The 19,693-nt window shown below is 37.8% G+C and overlaps 1 protein-coding gene across 5 annotated transcripts in view; it reads left to right on the top strand.

The window, feature by feature from the left end:
* Positions 1–19,693, top strand: part of PTPRN2 (protein tyrosine phosphatase receptor type N2) — a 657,474-nt gene that overhangs the window by 624,260 nt on the left and 13,521 nt on the right. For all 5 annotated transcript variants that reach the window (XM_062621502.1, XM_062621503.1, XM_062621499.1 and 2 more), the window contains 2 exons: positions 5,317–5,370; positions 7,460–7,524. In XM_062621502.1, the coding sequence (XP_062477486.1) occupies positions 5,317–5,370; positions 7,460–7,524 (119 nt within the window). The remainder of the gene's footprint in view (positions 1–5,316; positions 5,371–7,459; positions 7,525–19,693) is intronic.

Genomic DNA, 19,693 nt, shown 5'->3' with positions numbered 1-19,693 from the left:
TTATCCATTCTGCAACTTCCAGGCTTTTTGTGTGGCTCCCCTAAGATCCTTATTGAAGGAATCTCGAAAATTATGTAGTATAAGCATGCTTGGATTAAAAAAAAATCACAATGGAGTCATATGGCAATAACAGCATTGCCATGAGAGCATTTGCTCATAAGGATCAAACAGTAAGGTCTGTAGACCTTCTTTGGCTGCAAGAAGGTGGAAATTTGAGAAAGCAGATGAAAGTGTTGACAAAGCGTACCCTCTGGAATTTTCAAGAAAGTCAACGTGGCTTTAAAATACAAATATACAAAGGCAAAACCTGTGAAAGTCCTTGCCACCTTCTCTAATGTTTGCTGTGCCTATCTAAATTTTAATTTGAAAATGAAAGCCATGCATGATAAATACTGGTCTGAAATAATCTCCGTTTGATTGCAAACTGTGCCCAGTGCCTCATGTGTAGGTGTTAGCGTGTATCAGCTAATCCACAGCGATGCGCTTATGACTAATGAATCTCTGGGAGGTTTGGGGAGTTGGTTCTCAATCCACAAGCAGCCTGTGGGATCACATGTTTTCATCTCTGTACTACAATATCACCTACAACCCCCCAAAGTGATTAGAAGGGGCTCAGTGCTCAAAAGGTCCAAACTTCTTTCAATATGTGCTGGGAGCTCTGGCTGATGCCAGTCAGATTTACACATCTGCACCTAAGGGGGAGAAGCTGGCTTATATCCAAAGGGAGCTGTTTGTACAGTTCTCTGTTGGCAAAATCTTACCCTTAAAAATTTAGGACTAAATGCCACCCTTCATCCATCAGTATTCTCATAGATATTGCAAGGCTCTTCAAAGCGAAGAGTCATCTCACGTGGTGCAGGTCAAGTAACAATACAGCTGTACTGCATCACTAGGAGCAATGGCTAGGTAAGAGTATAAAGCTATGCTACAGAGTAGCAACTCAAAAGAAATTGTGAAGGAATGAAGCACAGCCATAGGATGGAGTTGAAACTGTAATTGAATTTTCAAGGTTTTCTTCTCTGGGTTCAAACTTTACTGTGATTTTTATAGGTTGTTTTCTGTTTGCTTTGGTACCAAGGAAGTTGCCTGTTGTGAATTTCTGTAAAAGAAAATCTGAACTGGTTCCATTAAACTGTGTGAGGCTGCAGCACGGAGCCAACACAACATCTGATTTTACTTTTTCTGAAGTTAGTGGGAAAGCTGCTAGGAATTCTAACTAGACTATAAATGAGCCTGTACAGCCAGGACATCTGAAGTTCGGACCACCTCAACTCTGAGTTGCTTCAGTAAGAATTGAGGTCCCTGCATGACTGCAGGATTAGATCTTCAGAAAGTCAGAGTTCACATCTCCAAGAAAGTACTTCTTAGAGTGATATCGTGTAAGAGTTAAATAGCCACGTTGAAGAAGTGTTGTGCAATACTTTGAAAGAGAAAAATGATAACTAGGTGAGAAGAGTAGTGGAGCTGCCATTCTTTGTATTTGAAGCCAGTATGAGAATGAACCTGTTAAGATTTAATTGAATTCTGAGTGTTCATTTCATATGTATTCACAGTCCAGGGTAGGGTACTGTAATCATTTGCTACGTGCAGATTTTGTATAATGAAGTCATAATACTGAATGCATAGTAAAATTCCTCCTGAAAAGGGATTTTGTCATGCACAATAGCTGGTTTATGAATCTCAGTTTTCTTGGTCATCTGACTTTCCTGATTTTATTTTTTTTTTTAATGACAAGAAACCTAATGCACTATTGCTAAAATAATGTCTTTGGAATTCATTTGTACAACCCATGTTTTGCACCTGAAGCTTTCTATTCAAAGTACAAACTCCATTGAATTACAACAGCTGAGTCACAAAGGCCCCACAATAAATGCCTGATAGCGTTACCACACTCATAGTAAGGTAGCGCAAAGAAGGGGCTGCTCTCATTTCTCTTAACCTTATCTATGTTTTTATGTGCATTCAGTGTGTTTGTATATATATATGGATATGTGTGTATATTTATATATTCACATACATATATGAAATTAAGCATATACATAACCAACCCTCTATTTTTTTATAATTCATCGCCAAGAAAAATTGGATTCCCAAAATTACCTTGCCCAGAGTCTGTGGAAATATGGACCTTAAAATTTTTATTTAAGTAAATTTTACAAGTCTCTTTGAAAACTGAAAGGTTACATTTCTCTCACTATGTATCAGACAGTGTTTTAGATGATTTTGCAACTAGCAGATACCTTAAACTTTGCAGAATTATCTACCATACTTTTGTAACATAGGTGCAAATTGCACAAAAAGAGATTATTCTATATATTTTTAAAATCTGTGTCAAAGACAGTCCCTGAGAGGTGAGGCTACTACAGAAACCACTGGTCAGTTTTAAATGCTTCTGGAGTCCTAATTTCATTTTGAACAATAGACCAATCATTATTGCTCTGGACTAGCTTGTTAGTCATGCACTGATATGTGTCATTAAATATTTCTCGAGCCCAGAGGGAGCACATTTACACTTTAAAGAGGGACTGCTAAGCTAAAAGATAATTAGCATCACATGTGAGGGCTTTGCTTAAAATATATATCTACTATGCTATCACTTCTCGCTGTGTGCAATGGCATTTACTAACACTGCTCACTTTAAAAATGGACAAATTCTTATTTTGCCAGCTAATTAGCGGTTGCCAGTGTCATTTTTGTGATGTTGCAGCTAGTAATATGAGCCCAGTTGCATAGTCACAAAAGTGATCATTGGAAACTGTGACTCTGCTGCAGGGACAATGTGGGAAACCCCTTTTCTGAGCCTCTAACGACCTCTGACCTTTGCTTGCTGATGGTTTGCATGATGATTTCTTTTTCACTCAATGAGCCAAGGGTTGGTTTGTATTACTAATCATTCTTTCTAAGTTAATTCTTCCTGTATATGTATATATATAATATATATATTTTCTTCAACATTTAAGAACTTTGCTTACTGATGAATTTTCAGCTGACTCTCATTAGCCAGAACTAAGAATGAAATGAGACGTTGCTGCACTTCTAAATATTTTCATAAACTATATATATAGACAAATCTATGAACCAGCTGGATTGAAACCCTTTGTTATAATGTGTGTTCTGAAATGTGTGATAATGAAAATGTTTGAAACGCCTTCAATAAAACTGACAAACATAAGGTGTCTTTCCCTAACATGTGTCTCTGGCTGTCTGATTTACTGAGAGGTCTGATTTACTGATAGGTTGAGATCGAGTTTCTCATTGAAATTATATTAGGACTTTGGTAGATGGCTAGTCACAACATGAAAATATCTTATTACTGATGCCATACAAGGAACAAAGGAACCACACAAGCAGAAAAAGAAATGGGAAATACCCCTCTGTAGTTATTAGCTTTTATTTAATACCTTAAATGCAGAAACAACTCTTTACTAATGCACATGATGGGGGGTGGAGGGGATGGGACGGTGACCAGCTGCGCATAGGAGAATGCAGACTGATTTTGACAGACACTGTTGCAAATGTTTCAAATATAATTTACAGTACAATACAAAAAACTAATATCAGGTTTTATATTGTATAGAAGGAGTAGATCCTCAGATATGATCACCAAGAACTGAATGGTTCATTCATGTGAAAACCATCCTGCAGCTTAATTCACTGAAGTTTTGCTTGGTAGTGCCTCCATGTACATGCATTTATGGACATTATAAATGGTCCATTTAACTTCTAAACTCAGGTGCTTCTCAATGCCTTGTCACTTATTTCATAGAACATTGTTCTACTGCATTAATTACTTACATCCAAGGAATATAAATAGAGGCAGAATGTCTCTGCAAGTATGATTTACATCAGTAAGTGAAAGAGTAAGAATTGTGAAAAAAAATCCTGAATTCTAATGTGTAAATGGAATCATTGCATGAATTTAATATTGTTAACAAGTTTGGTTTGAAACTTATATAATAAAAAGCAGAATGTGAAAACACAGCTTCTTGGGACAACACCAACATCTCCGTGGCCTGTTTGGGTTGAGTTCCAGGTATCTTGACTTCTTGTCAGATTTAGAAGTTTAGGCATCTTTAGTCTATACTGTAAGCAGTATTTAAAGATATATGCGTGTTTTCACAGCACAGATGTTAGCGAATAGATGAACAGCCAAGAACTAAATGATTCAGTAGGTTAGTTATGCTTTAAAATTCATATCATTGTACCACAGTTGCCAAATTCCAGCAGCTCACTTCAGTTTAGCAGTCAGGATCCTATATAACACTGCTGAGCTAGGAACTCTTGGCGGGTCTGGGCACCCCTTGGAAGCTACCCTATGAAAAGGTTTTATAGGAAACCTTCTAGCTCCAGTAAACTCAAACATCTCATCAAGCAAATTGAATGAAAGGTTTTGATTTCCTGAAGCAATGCTTTCCCATTTTAGCCTTTATTCAGCTTGTCTTGTTAACATATGTGTGCGTATTTTATGGTTTTGGGGGCTTGTAACATACTTGACATGCAAAATATATCCGAGAGGAGAAGAAAGAGTTTGGGATTTTTTTTTTTTTTGTAAGGCAATTTAAATAGATCTAAACCAATTTTGTGGGCTCCATTCCTAGACTGAGTATCTTGGTTTGCTTCAGCACCAGTTAATTCCTTCATTGAATTTACATACCAGCAGACCTGTTCTGTAGCTGTACTTTTATTGATTGATTTCGCATAGATTCTCTGGCCACTGAGAATGTATAACCAGGAAGGTGTGAAAGACAATAGTGTGTAAATATTAAAAATATAAGACTTCTGCACTGGAACCAAAGCAGTAAAGCTTACTGATGGGTTTAGTTATTTTTACCACAGCACGTTACATTTTACAATTTTATGAGAAACTTTTCAGGAGTTGGTATTTGTCTTTCTGGGGAGAATTGGTTTAACAAATCGGCACATACTGTACAAAGTATGGTGGAATAGCCTTTTTAGTTTTGGATTCAGTTTGATGCTCTTTGATATTTCTTTGAACAAGCTCATGAACTCAAAGTTGGCTTGAAAATTAAAGCATCTCAAGATAATCTTAGTTTTGGAGCTAAGACATGAGACATTTGAGAAAATAGCTCATTTATTTTGCCTATCCAACAACGATAATGGGATGTTTTCTGGGATTTCTACAGCAGCAAAGCAGAAGCAAACTTGATACAGGATTATGTATGTAACAACTGCTTATTATATAAGGAAATTATCAACCTGCAATATTTGTTTTTTCTTTTTGCTTATTTTTGACAGTTGGCAAAAGAAGCAGGATGTAATATGCTCAATTAATTTTTTGTGTCTGTTTTATTTCAGAAAAGTAAACAAGTGCTACAGGGGTCGCTCTTGTCCAGTAGTTGTTCATTGCAGGCAAGTACAATTTCTAAAATAGCTTTAGAGAGATTTTTATGTGTAAGAGTTTAATATAGACATAAACAATATGAGCAAATTAAAGCTTTAGACGAATCACTAAATGGATAGTGGGGTAGGCTGAAGGTATTAAGGTATTACATGTAATTCAACTGGGTTTTAATACTAATTAATAGTTGGGATCTGTTTTCGTAATAAAATAATCCTTTCCTATGACTTCATAGATGTTGTGCCAAGACTTGTTAATGTATGGCCACCCTTTCCTACACAAGTAACATTTCAATGTCATAAATCTCCTTCAAAATGATAGTGTATAGTGTTTGCTTGCATTCCCTTCCAGTTCGGTCTATTTTATTAACCTTCAATTATGTGTTATTTCTTCTTTGCTTGCTATTAGTGATCATGGTAAGAGGAGAGCAATGTCAGGGAGTAAAAACCTACTCAGAGATTGACTAATCCTTTAAGCACAGTTTATCTTTAGGCCTGACATTCTGATAGATGCACGCAAAAGCTATTCGGCAGGCCAATGAAACACTTTATAATAACAATGTTAATGATTGGTTTTGCCATTGGAGATTCTAAGGAGAATGTTGCACTCATTTATTGATTATATTCTTGTAGATAAGGAAGATAGAAAACCAGCCCTGCTAAGAGGCAGGTTGTTTGACATGTGGCCCTCCACTTTGGGTGGGAGTGAGGAGGGAAAGAATATGTTTCTCATGTGTGGCTCAGCAGGGTTCCACTGGTTGCAAGGAGGCCCTCTGCAGAGGTGAATGCTCTGGAGGAGGCTTGTCTGCATTGCACTCAGGAAGCCTGAGAAGAGAAACATTTGATGCAGAATGAAGAGCCTTCAAGTTTCTTCCTCGTTACTTACTGTGATGGATGGAAATGTCTGCTATCAGCTCAGTAGTTTTTGTTTTTATTGGGCCTGATCACTGCCTTGTTACTCATTATTCAGCTTAACTAATAAGATTGTGTCTTTGTTCTCTTCATAGACATAAAAAAAATTATTATCGTTACCTCTTTTTCTCTAAGCACTGATCTGGTAACTGAAAAAACCTGTATCTACAGAGACTTAGCAAAAATTAAGTTTCAGAGCCTGCCTGTAAACAGAATGTGATAACACGCTTCACACTGTTCTATTATTTTTCTTTTCATTAATTCTTGTACACAAATTGAGCTATCAGTAAAAATAATGGCTTAATTAATAAAACTACATACCAGTCTAATTGGTCACACATGCACCTTTATAAAAATTTTGGGGAGGGAAAGAAAAAAAGCTTTTACTTAAAGTCTTAATTATGTTTGCTAACAGCAGCTCTAAAAGAGCATCGTGCTGGCAATTACACGTTGCTCTCTGAAAGGGACACAAGCTGCATTCAGATGAGGAAGCTTCCCCCCTCCCAAGGCTTGGTCTCACATCTCTGAGGAAGGGCTGATGGTACAAACAAAAGTTAAAGCTGTTTCTTAGGAATTGCACAATATTTTTTCTGGGTTTTGCAACTAAGTAAGAATTAAAGGGAAAAGTAAAAAGAAAGACCAAACCTCTTGTGATGTATAGTGAAGAAAGATTACCCTTGGTAATCAAAAGTCCCTCAGTAATCAAATATTTTGGTTCTCAAATAGGTCTTTATATGCATTCTCTCTGACTACTGTGTTAAAAATGCAATCAGCAACATTGTGGGATGTTCTGATAGTGTTCTGGTCTAACTTATTCTGTGATTCTTGATCACATATACAGGTGACTATAAGCTCATTATATGTACGCTTTCTGAACAGAAACACATCCTGTTTTAGGGTTAGTGACTTTTCCAGTGTTTAAAATGCTTTTCTTGCATAAGCACAACTTGGCTTAAAAAAGTCAGAGCAGAGTCCTGTTACCTGTGCAGGCTAATAGTTAATCTTCCACAAACAGCTTGTGTTAATTCAGTGCAAGCTTTCTCTCCTCTCTCAGTATCCTACTTTAGCCCCTTGTTCTCTCCTCTTCCCCCATGTGTAACAGTATAACACTGAGGGCAGGTGCCTTCGTGTTAAGTCTAGATGCACATTGATAGGCTTTATTTTTTTCTTTTTCCCTTTCTGTTGGCAGTGATGGTGCGGGAAGAAGTGGAACCTACATTCTAATTGACATGGTTCTCAATAAAATGGCCAAAGGTGAGAATCAAAAGGCTTGTTACTTCCTTGGTACTGAAAGATGTGCTTGTGTTGCCATGACAACGTAGGGAGCAATATTCACAGAAAATCTGAGAATAAATTAGAGGCAAATCGTACTCTTTCCTGAGCATTCTTAAGTTTTATTTTCATAGCAATTTCAAACAAACCCAAATGCAAATGCTTTGTGAATGAGCAGGTGGTTTTGTGCTATTGAGAAGTACTTGAATTTTTAAACTTTTCATTTAAAATAGTTATTACAGGTTTTAGAAGAAGATACCTTAGGCTGTAGAATCCTTATTTAGTGGGTAAGTGAGTTAAGTCCTGGGCTGCTTCATGAGTGTTGCCCAGTCCTCTGTCACCTGTCCAGCCATGATGATCAAACACCAGTACTTCTCTTTCACCCAGAAAAGACAGTACCAGGCAGGGCCTCATGTGCTGCACAGATTTTTCTCTTAGGTGGAAGAGGACTGCAGTGAACAGGATAGAGGACTGAAAATAAATCATCTAATACTCTGTTCCTAGTGCTGCCACCATCCAGTATTGAACAATTTTTAAAACTTTTCTGTTTCTGAGTTTCCTTATCTCTAAAATGTAATTTTATGAAGTGGAAAATCATGTGTCAACATAAATGAATACTGTTGTTTCTTGAAAATGAAGTCTATAATTCTCTAGAGATTGGGGCCATTTCTTTACTTTTTATTGATAGGTAAATGGTTCATGGTGGGAAGTACTTGAGATATCCTGAAGTAATCTTTGTATGTTAGAACTAAACCAAATTTTAAATACTGATACTGTCTTCAAAAGAAGGAAGCTAAAAAGTGGGAGTGTTCAAAGACTATTATGTCTTTTAACCTGACTGTAGGTTAAAACACATAATAGTCAACTTCATTCATGTTTTGTACCCCTTCTCCATTCCTTTGACCATGTTTGTTTCACAGTTTCATAGAACTGCATTTTAAGAGGAAGAGAAATTTTAGGAGGTTGAAGATAAACAAAAAATAGTACTTTTCCTTTTTTACTTCTTAACCTGAGTTCTTAAGACACCTTGATCTGGCATTACGCAGATATGTGCATTTAAAGAAAAAGTATTGATTGTAAAAATGTATATTAATTTATAGAGAGAAACAGTATTTAATTATTTGAGTTGTAGTCAGTTTACAGTTGTTTAAAATCTCCTAGCGCAGACATATTTTTACATGTATTTTAAAAGCACACTCCATGCTTCGCTGTCATCAGCTCTTGCATCCTGCATGTCCCAGCCCTGTGGGACATAGTGGCACCCTGTCCCTTTAGAAAGAAGAGTTTAGTGTTTTCTTTCTCTCCAGATTCTGTTAACATGTCTCGTCAAACGTGGACTGAATGTTCTGCCTGTGAGCATCATGTGGAACTAGCTGCTCATCTTAAAAGAAGTCGTGTGTTTGCCTTCTCCTTAGCACTATCCTGAAAATAAATTTTTCAGTGGGATGAGTTTCTGATGCTCGTTGGAAAACAGGGTTTCACTCTGTGGAGGAATAGGGAGATATTTCCAATGCTCGTTACATGCCACGTGACAAGCCAGTCTTTAAAAATAGAAGCAATGGTACATCGTAAAATTAATGTAGACCTTTGTGTTTGTTTGGCTCATTTCAGTCATCGGCCGTCATGAAAACTAGATTTAAAGTATATGCAACTTACTTGCATAAAGAAGTAAATAGGAGTATTTTCTAGCTTGGGGCTTTCAGCCACTTAAGGGAGGGTTGACTTTGTTGTAAAAGCACTGAAGAATGCCATTTATTGACTCCATTGTACCATGTAATGTCAAATTCCATTTTAAGTGTGGGCTTAGCTCTTCACAATGCCAGACAAGTCATGTGAAACTGGCCAGAGAAAGGCGTCACAGGGCTTTTTGGAGATCGGTCACCCCCATTTTGTTCTTGACCTGCTCCCCTCTGCCCATGGGGGTGTGTGATGCGAAATCCCCTGACCTGGTGCTTTGGCTGGGGTTTAAATGAAAGATCAAAGGGCAGAGCGGGCATCTCAGCCCTGCTGAGGTGGGCCTTTCCCAGGCTGTCACACTGTGCGGCCGCCAAAGGTTTTGTTCGGGCGGGAACCAAGGCCCAGCCTGTGCGGCCGGGGCCTTCTTTGTCTGGCCTGAGAAGCTGGAGGCCCAGGTTGAGGATCCAATGTTCATCAAATGATCAAAGGCCTGAAGCCCTGGACATGAAATCTTTCTTTCCATTTCCTTTTCTTAGAGAATGAATTGCACAAGTGGCAAAGAATGCCCTTTCCAAAGCTTTTATGTGGAGTGCGAGGGCTAACTTCAGAGTCCTTCAGCGCTAAACATAAAAATGTAAGTGCACTTTCAATCTGGGCCCAGCTGCAAGGCCAGCATCTAGTAACATTTCTTTCAGAAAGGCTTTTAAGGATTAAGGCCTTCAGTCTTTCAAAAAAAAAATAAAACCCAAAAAAAAAACAAAACACCACGCCACCCAAAAACCCGGACCTTTAAGAATAAACTTAGAATAATTTGAGTTTCTTGTTCCACTCTCTGGTTTATTAGAAAGTAGACAATAATGCATTTTTAAATTAAAGTAAATAGAGGAGTACTTAGTTTCGGCAGTGGGAAAGTAGAAAGCAATCAATAAATGCCTTGGCTCTGTAGTGAGGTTTTTAATAGGGTAGGACAAGAAAAGGAGCTCCTTTTTCATGTAATGATTTACTTCCCTGCATTCTCTTAGACAGTTAACTGTAAATGCCTTTGTCATTTACAATTTCTTCTTCTACTGCTCGTTGAATTAGTGCTAATGCTTAGTCTATTAAACATGTTATAAATTCATATCTTCAACTGTCGTGCCTGTTGCCATCCCTCCTATTATTTTAGATGCTGAAAACCACCAACAAGGGACCTCTTCCTAAAGCGTAAAGCAGGGGAAAAGAAATCAAGTAGGGGAGGGTTTTGTGCTTGACACTCAGCACATTAGTGTGATGGTCTCAACCCCTTTAAGAAAGCAGTAAAGAGTGTTTTAAAAAGCAAAGCATGCTATTTCAATGCACTTGCAGGGCCTTAAAATGGGTACCGAGGGTAGAAATGCCCCCTTGGTGTACCTGGGGGGTTGAGCTGGCGGGAGGACACACAAGAGCTCCCATGGAGCTCGCAGGAGCTCTCTCTCAGCAAACACCTTTCTGCCTTTGAGAGCCACACAGAGCTGGCCTGTGGGACTCCCTCTGGCTCTGCTGAGCATCAGGAAGGATTTCCTGTTGGGTCGCATTTTTAATGAATTTCACTGTCTTTACTGTCCTTGCAATCATTACTGTCTGTAATGATTGCATCTGTGCGTTCACTCCAAACAGCCACATGAAATAATCTTATTAGATACTGGAACACTCGAAGAAAAGCAGTGTCCATTCAGTGCTATCATTCCTATGTGGTGTCAGCAGAAAGTTTTAAATGGAAGTGTATCCTTTCACTTAGTTGTTCCAGTAACTTTGTGCTGCTATTTATCATGCAGTTTATTACTATGATATTTTTATTGCTAGATTCATCTGCAGAGTAGTTAAAAGACCCTGACCCTATACCTAGCACAGAAAGAACAAAACCTAAGTGGTATTGAACCTGGCCTTACAATAACATGCGTAAGAACTATTTGATGTGTTTTAACTATGACAGCTATCTAACTACGATACCATTTTTACATGGGTGTTACAATTTTAATACAGTCACCAAGTCACCTCTCATTTCCTTGACAGACAGCTTAAGACAAGTTCAGTTTTGAGTGAGAAGTTAAGTGATTTATTTCAACTTCATGTGCACTTCCATGATTTAAATAAATAGAGAAAATTATAATGGATTGTTTTTGTAGATAACAATGCTTGCTGAATTTTTGACAGAGGCTGTTTTTCTGAGGCTGATTTCTACTGAGAATTTCAATGTTCTGGATGTATTTAAAAGTTTGATTCTTTGTAACTAAGGAAGATAAGCTGATTTAGGTTTAGTTCTACTTTATATTCCTTCCTCACCCCAAACTCAGGGTAACTCTGAGATGATGAGGTTTTTTCTTTTTGTCTGTTCTGGAGGAAAGTTGAGAATTTTCTTATTTCTTGTCTTTCCTGCAGTCTTATTGTAGTGACTAAAAGTTCCATATATTGCAAGACATTTTTATTGAATGTTTCTGGCATGAAAAACTAAAAAAAAATGAGATTACGAGTCTTCCCACTTTCATTTTTCTGAACTGAGAGGCTTGGATAGTGTAGATAATGGTTTGATTTTTAGATATTAATCCAGCCAGCAGCTGCGTAGGGTTTGCTGACCATCTATTTTCTTGTGTTTGAACTAGCTGGAGCGAGATGAGTCAAAGGAAAGGCGAATATGAATTTTGAAGTCCTTTTAAAGTATTGCTTTCCGAATTCTAAAACCCAGCAAAAAGATTTGATTTACCAAAGCCAAACCAGCGGTTTATTCTCTCACATTCAAAAGCTTGGATTATAATTGATGAGCGCACACACTCTCGCCTGGGCTGGCTGCGGAGGTTATCTCCCCAAGTCCTTCCCTTGCCCCCGCTACCCTATTGTCTGAGGGTCTTGTGAGTCAGCTCCTGAGCAGATGCAGTTTATACCATGACATTTTAAGGCAAAACAAAAGATTCCTTAATTCGCCCTCTGACTCATCGTGATCAAATGATTTTGGCTAATCTGAACCCTTGCTGAGGTTTTGCTTATCTGCTGTGTGGATTTAACAATCATAATGAAGTTGTGGGGTTAGCTCATCTCTGAAAGGATTTTATGAAAGAAAATGCTTGCCCATATTCATGTTAAAATAGATTGAATCTGCTTATTTTTGAGTCCTTATGCAAAGTCTGAGAAAATTCTATTGTTCAGTGGTGCTGATACAAGTCCAGAGCAGACTATTTCTGACATGCTCTTGGGGAATAAGGGAATATTTTTCAGCCCAGGATCCAGCTTCTCCCATGAAAATAAAACATACTACGTGTCATACAGTGGTTGGGAGAATATACAGTGTAAAAGAGAGATTAGGTTTTGGGGGGGGGGGGGGGGGAGGAGAGTGCGGTAAAAGGACAAAAAGTGGAATTAGAAATAGGTGTTATTCTGCAGAAAAAAAAAATCAGGATTTAAAAAAACTAATTGTTTTCATGTTCTCAGTTTGAATTGATCATGTTGCTGGTCTTCAAGGTTTGGGTGAGACAGATTATTATGTCTAGGAAAAAGGAAAAAAAAATGCAGGTTGGTAAAGCCAAAAAAATTAAGGTCTGCTTTGTGCACTATTGTGCTATCCACAAGACTGTCTCAGTTCTCAGCAGCAATAATGCTAAGCATATAAAACTGAAACATTGCTATTTCAATTTCTGAAGGAAGTTGTTAGTGTTCATGTAAACGTATCATACATTATAAGGCTATTTTTTCAAATGAGCTTCATTTATGTATTGTAACTTTTATGTAATGAGTTACCCTGGAAACACAATTAGGCAAATAGTGCTCATTCTTGCAGCCTTTCCCAGCAGATAATTAATCACAATGAGAGCTGGGCCCCCAGCTACATGCAAAAATGTATAGCAAATGTATAAGACAGTGTTTTACGGTCCAGCCTGGGATGCTCAGCAAACTCTCACTATTTAGAACAGTGTTTATTTCCTTTGTAAAACACATTTTGGCATATAAATCTTTAAAGCTTTTGACTCATTGACACTAAAGAGTCATCGATTATTAGTTCATGAAATGATAAAAATGTAGCATGTTCTGTAGGCTTCTGTTGTGAAATGAAATAGTGACCATGGGGAAGATGGTGTTGGTTAATGTTTTCTAATGTTGTATGGACTGCATTTTTAGCAGGTTTCCTTTATGGCATATAGACATTTCAAACAAAAAGCAAATAAGTTATTGACATAACTTTTTTGTTTTTTTCTTCTTTGTACAGTCAGGGTTTACTCTAAAAGAGCCGTATTTCTTGAGTTATTTGTTGTTCTGGAGATTTTATTGGAAAAAAAAATGCGACTAGGAAAGTGTGGTAGAAAGCAATTCTAATTATCCAGGGTTTGGGGCAAATGAATTGTGAAGAAAGACTGATCAGACATGGGCTGTTCCTTGGGAAAGGGAGCACGAAAGGGGGTCCCCACAGAGCAGTAGAAGATCCTGAAAGGAATGTATTGATGTCAGTAAGCAGCTTGAGATAGTGACTAATTTGAAAACAAGAGGTCATTGACTGAAACTAAGGAGGAGACAAGCAGATAAGGAATTTGGGCGGCATTTTTTCACACAATGGGTAGGTTAGAATATGGAAAAGTGGAAAAGCTGGTCATAGAAATACTGTGCTATCAGTTTGAGAAGCAGCTGGGCAAATGTTTGGAAAAGGAGGTTTATATGCAGAGTGAAGAACTACTTTTTTTCTGTAGCTAATCTCATGTGGCAGTCCATAGAAGGATTTGAAGAGAAGTGTTTAATTGACCAGATGGTAGTCTTCTGGCTGTAAAGGGTACAATGTATATTACCTAACTAAAGTGTAATTATTCCACAAGTTCTATAGCTGCACCAGCCTAGTCACTTTTAAGTATAAACTTCATTAAAGAATGAATCTGTAGTAGTGGCATCTTTTATTCAGGTCACTCCATGTACTGTTTTATGAAAGCGTTGCCACCATTGTGCAATGTAAAATGAAAGTAATGTAAAATGTAGTTCTTACAACTTCAGAGATTCATGAGGGTGAGCTACTTCTGTGTTCCCTGTAATGAAGATTCAAATTTTGCAAAGAGGACTCTGAGATTTTTGGGGGCCAATTGGGGCACGTTTTAGAAGTGTCATTCTTAACTTTGTTCACGTTAAGCACGTGGAGATAAAATGCCTTTCAGGTAATTCACCAGTAGTTTCTGGAAGAGGTACTAAAAGAAGAAAATCGTATAGAACTCTATGGGGGCTGGTACTGAGGAACGCCTATAAGTAGGCAGTAGATTCACATCTGTAACTCTTGCTATGTATACTCTTTGTATGTGTGCATGTGTACGTATGTGCACATGTAAGCTGAATTTAGATGCGTGCACTGGTATTTTCTGGAGTGACCATGGTTGATTATAGGATATCTTGCCCCATGTGGAATATAACTCATTAACTTCTATTTCATGCATGTAGCAATATAGGCATATTCCTTTTATTTTTAACTTCTGGGGACGTGGAGGGAATGTGGATGTAAAAGAGAAACAATTCCTATATGGTATAGAATGTGATGTTGCATATTCTCATGCACAGTGGAAGTGAGGAGGGATTGGTCCTCAAATTAGCATCCATTTGCATTCAGTTACAGTGAGTGGTTTCTGCATGTTTTTTCTGCAATGATAAAGGATATTAGCTTAAAGGCTGGCATGTCAGTAGTGAATCTCTATCCCTGCAACTGTTAAAATCAGGGTAAGCTTAGAAGCACTGTTTTCCTGAAGCAGTTTTTAAAATGTTAGGCTGTTCCTAGGTGTTTAATCTTCAGTATCACCTTTCATTGGATTGTGTACTGACAAAGCCATATCACATTTATAACATGTAGTTTTCAAGTATTAATATAAAATGTGTAAACAGTAACATTATATAATATATACTCTCTGTATGTATGACTTTCACAGTAATTTTCATTACTTCACTTTTATTTCTTCTCCATTTATATGCTTGCTTTTCCCATTGTGTTCTTTCATTGTGCTTCTTTTGGTTTCTGATAAAGGCAGCAAAATTTTAATTTGGGTCATTGTTAGGTGTATGGAGACATGTATTTTGTCTGAAATTACAGGCAGTTCACTAATTCAGGTATATGTTGGTTCGATCACAAAATATGTGGACGCACACAGATTTCGTTCATCTCAGAGACAGAATAAGCTTTTAATGAAAATGCCAGCCTGAATACATTTATCTTTTCTGTTACCTTTAAAAGTGTGTCCCTCACTAGTCTTTTGCTGATGCTTTTTTTCCTCTTTCCATGAAATGCATCAGATGATCCACCTGGCCAATAGCAGAACTCCAGCAGCTACAGCAGCAGACATCTGGATAACTACAAATGAAAATGGTTTTTATTCTTGTAGTTTCTAGCTGTTGTTCAGATCCCTTTTTAACTCTTAATATTTACAAGTGTTTGTATTTAGTGGGCACTCAGACAATGCAAGTTGAAGGAAGAAAATACTCGTTTCTTCACAGCAGAGCACTATACAAACAGCAGTTACCCTTACAATGTGTTTTTTACTTCTGTGGCCTTCCCTACACTATACTGCAACTGATTTATCTTTTCATCATGGTTCCATTTTGCTTTATCTTTTGTCATGGCCTTCAGAATTGCCAAACTGGGGAGGTGAGGGAAGAGGGGAAAGCAATAGACACAAAACACAGATCTCAAACACCATTATATTTGGCGGATTCTAGCATTTGTGAGCCCTAAATACAGAGTAGAAACTCAGATCTTTTCAAGCCAGGTTCGTTCCATCTAACTTTAGCCGTATAAAACATGTAACATTAAGCATCTCACCTAACGTAGTTGTCTAGGTCTCCTCAGTCGTCAGTGGAGAATGATACACACCTCTGGAGGATAATTCTCAGGCAAACGAATTGCCCATCAGAGCTTCCCCTCTCTCTTTTAGCTGTTGAGAGAGGAGATGACTAACTGCTATTCTAACTTCAAGGATGGCTGGAGTAGATGAGATGAGGCTGGGCCTTTTGAGACTAAGCTGGTTAGTAAATATTACTGGTATGCCATTAAAACTAATGGTCAGTGAAGAAGTAGTGTTACACCCCCCCTAGTTATGACCCCTTCCTCTTTAATCAGATTGAGTTTGCCCCTCATATGGTGTGATTAAATGTTTCGCTGCAACATTAAGTACTCAATGGGGCAGACACTTGCTGGAGCAGCTACAGAAGCCATCCTTTAGAAGCTGTCAGTGGAAAGCTGGAGGCATCTAGGGCTTTAGGAGCATTGCAAATCTGTAGCATATCTGTGCTACATCCAGCTAGCTTGGGTACTGGAAACAGCATAGCCGTGGCAGTGTAATAGTCCATGAGTACTGATTTACCTCCAAATGCCCCAGAGGTAAATCATGGCCACTTCTCTTTCTATACGCTACCACAGCTACCAGTATAGATTGGGCCTCTTTCATGTGTTAGGCTCCTGGCAGGCCTGGATCTAGTCACTGTCTGTCCTTTAGGATGTTTCTTTCCTTCAATTTCCACAGTTCACCACCTTTTTGCTAGGGCAAAGCTGAATGCAGAAAAGGGGCAGAAAATGCTGCACTTTAAACCCAAGAAAGCCTGTTTGTCAGAGTACTCACACTGAGAGGGAAGAAAGGCAGCATAAAGCTGTTGTGCATGAGTTTGCTTTGACCATGAAGCATCATTTTTAGGCATGAGTCATGCAGTCATCACCCAAACATGAAAAACACTTGTATTCTTCCTAAACACAGACACGCTGTGATGAGACAACTCACCTTCCTTGCTGACACTTGATTTTTGCCTTAATTTTCTTTCTCATGTGGGTTTTTGTTATTTCATAGTATTACAAGTGATTCTTCCATGGCAGTCCCAATTGCCTGTGAATACTGTGTCGCACATGACTCTGAGGCTAAAAGGCTGCCAATCAGCAGTATCTTCCAAGTATTAATTAGATCTTTTTCAGCTTCTAGCAACATCAGCAGAAAGAACTGTATTAGGGACTCTTCCATTGAGATTATAACAAGATGGGTTTCATTTTGACCTAGCAAGTCCCTTTGCCCTTCAAGGCCTAATTCAAAATCTATACAATATACTAAATATTAAAAAAATGCATTAAGCAGGTAATATCTAACTAGAATGGTTTTGAATACTTCTGTTGCAAGAGAAAGGCACTTCACAGGTCATTCCCCTTGGTGCTCCATTTTTTTCTGTTGGGACAAATGTTTATTGCCATCATCATCTCAAGGAGAAATGGTAACAGTACTAATAATCCCCCATTTACAATGGCTCATCAAGACTCCTACGTCATATATTCAGCTTTGTGATAACTTTATGATCAAGGGGGACAGAAAGAGGGCTGAGAAAGGTGCAAAGGGTATTGGAAAAAAAAATAGAGTATCTATCTAGGTCCTCATCTCTCTAGTGTCCAAGTACCTTGTAACCATTAATGGATTTGCCTTCAGAACAACTTACTAGGTGGGAAAAAAATGGTTCATTTTATAAATGATGGTGTGAAACATAGGGTGAATTTAATGATTTAACCAGCATGTTGCAGGAAGTCAGAGTCTCAGCCTGGAAGAAAATTCAAATGTATCTAAACATAGCCATCCTTAGGACTCACATTAACAAAATTATAGCAGTTATGCAGAGTTATAATCATATCTTTTTGAGAATATATACCGGTAGATCTGAAAGTTGTTCCCAGCTAGAAAAATCCTTTTTAATTTAATATTCATGAGTGATGTGTATTTGTGAAGCATTCACAAAGAAAACTCTTCAGTTTGGGTTATTTAAAAAGAACCCCCCCACAAATAATGGCTTTGATGAAGTATTTAAGGATCATTTTATTTTTATAAACACACAAAAAATTCAGAGCCTCTAGAATCTAAAATATTCCTTTTAATACAGTGCTTTAATATAAAATTCTATCAGTCTCAAAGAATCTACTGCTGCAGTTTCATTAGTAATGTATAAAATAAGACTTTTGATTTTGCTTTCAATGCAAGTATGTTCAAGCCTATTGCGTAAAACTAAAATCTCAAAGCTTACCTTAATTAAGCCAAAATTTTCATACATTTATGTAACAAATGCTGATTGTTCTTATAACTGAAAAAGAAAGTAAACCCAGCACGTTTTCAGGTGCATAAGCTCCATAGTTTGGTAAACCTGAAAACCACTTTTAATGCCTTCATTTTTCCTTCACAGCTGATATATTAAAAGGTATTACCCCTCTTGACAAACTTTGTCTGTCCTATTCCTGTACCATCACAGTGACATCAGTGCTGATACAGTGTGGAAAGGATTATCCTCCACAGAGAGTTTCTCATGTGTTCCATGCTTAGCAAAATAGATCCCCTGCCATGTTTAAGGGAATGAGAAGAGAAGGAAGATTTCACTATTAAGTCATAAAACTAACATTACAAAATTTGTGATGATTTGAAATATTGCACTCTGCTGGTCACCTCAAGGAGCCTATTGCAGCAGCATTTGTCTAGTCCTTTATTTATTGCAGGAGGAAAAGGCAATTCAGCTTTTACCCATGACATGCTGGATCCTCAGCCTATGTACCTATCTAAGGGCAAACACTTTAACCCCTTGAGATCTGCTAATCAGGAGCACCAGCTGTTAAGTGCCAGTGTGCATCTTGCATTGGTGCCTGAGGGGAGAGAAAGGGTTGCAGAAGACATGACCCTAAACTTCAGAAGCTGCTTCTCTCCTTGGGGGCAAAATATCATTCAGCCTGCATCTTCTCTTCTTTTCTTTTAGTTTATCCATTTAATGTTCCTGATGTGGGTTCTTGTGCACTCACTGTGAATGCTTGAAGCCTTTAGGAAGATGGTAGTTAATTACTGAAGTTAAAGTCTGCCTTGCACTGGTGTGGAAGTGCTTTTGGAAGTATTTACTCAACTAGCTCGCTGAGCTGTTAAGGGCAGGAGGAAGGCTAGTAGTATCTGGCTCATAGTGAGTTACTGCAAATGCATGTTCTGTTTGAAAGCAAAAACCAACACTGTACATTACACAACCATTTTTCATAATACTGCTGGTACAACATTAGCTCAGTGTCACACTAAGTTACATTTGTACATTCACTTAAAACAAGCAATGAAATCCATTGTGGAAAAGGAGCTTGTCACAAGCACAAACCAAATTTATTCCCTGCAGAGTAAAATACAGTCAAAAGGTGAAAAAGCAGTTTTGTATTCTTTAAATGCTTCCTCTTTTACCACTCCCTTTATTTTCTGAAACAACAGTAGCACTGTTAAGCAGACAGATACATATTGGTGGGGAGAAAAGATAAAAAAATATTGCCTTTTGACATGTTTTTTGTTCTCTTTTCCAGTTTTCTGTGCTCTCTAGCCTAGTATTTTTAACCCCTTCTCTAGATTATTTGTTTTATGACAATAAATTAACATCTCCATCTGTTGGCTGGACTTCATAGTTTACTAGCCTGAGCAAAGCACTTCCAATAATGGAATATCCTTGGAATCAGTGGATCAAGTTCTTCCATATTTTA

The sequence above is a fragment of the Pezoporus occidentalis genome, unplaced genomic scaffold (genome assembly GCF_034315485.1).
Source record: "Pezoporus occidentalis ecotype Australia unplaced genomic scaffold, CSIRO_AGI_Poc_V1 ctg23, whole genome shotgun sequence".
Taxonomy (NCBI): Eukaryota; Metazoa; Chordata; class Aves; order Psittaciformes; family Psittacidae; genus Pezoporus; species Pezoporus occidentalis.
Note: the sequence above shows the minus strand (reverse complement) of the source record. Positions and strands in the feature narration are given on the sequence as shown.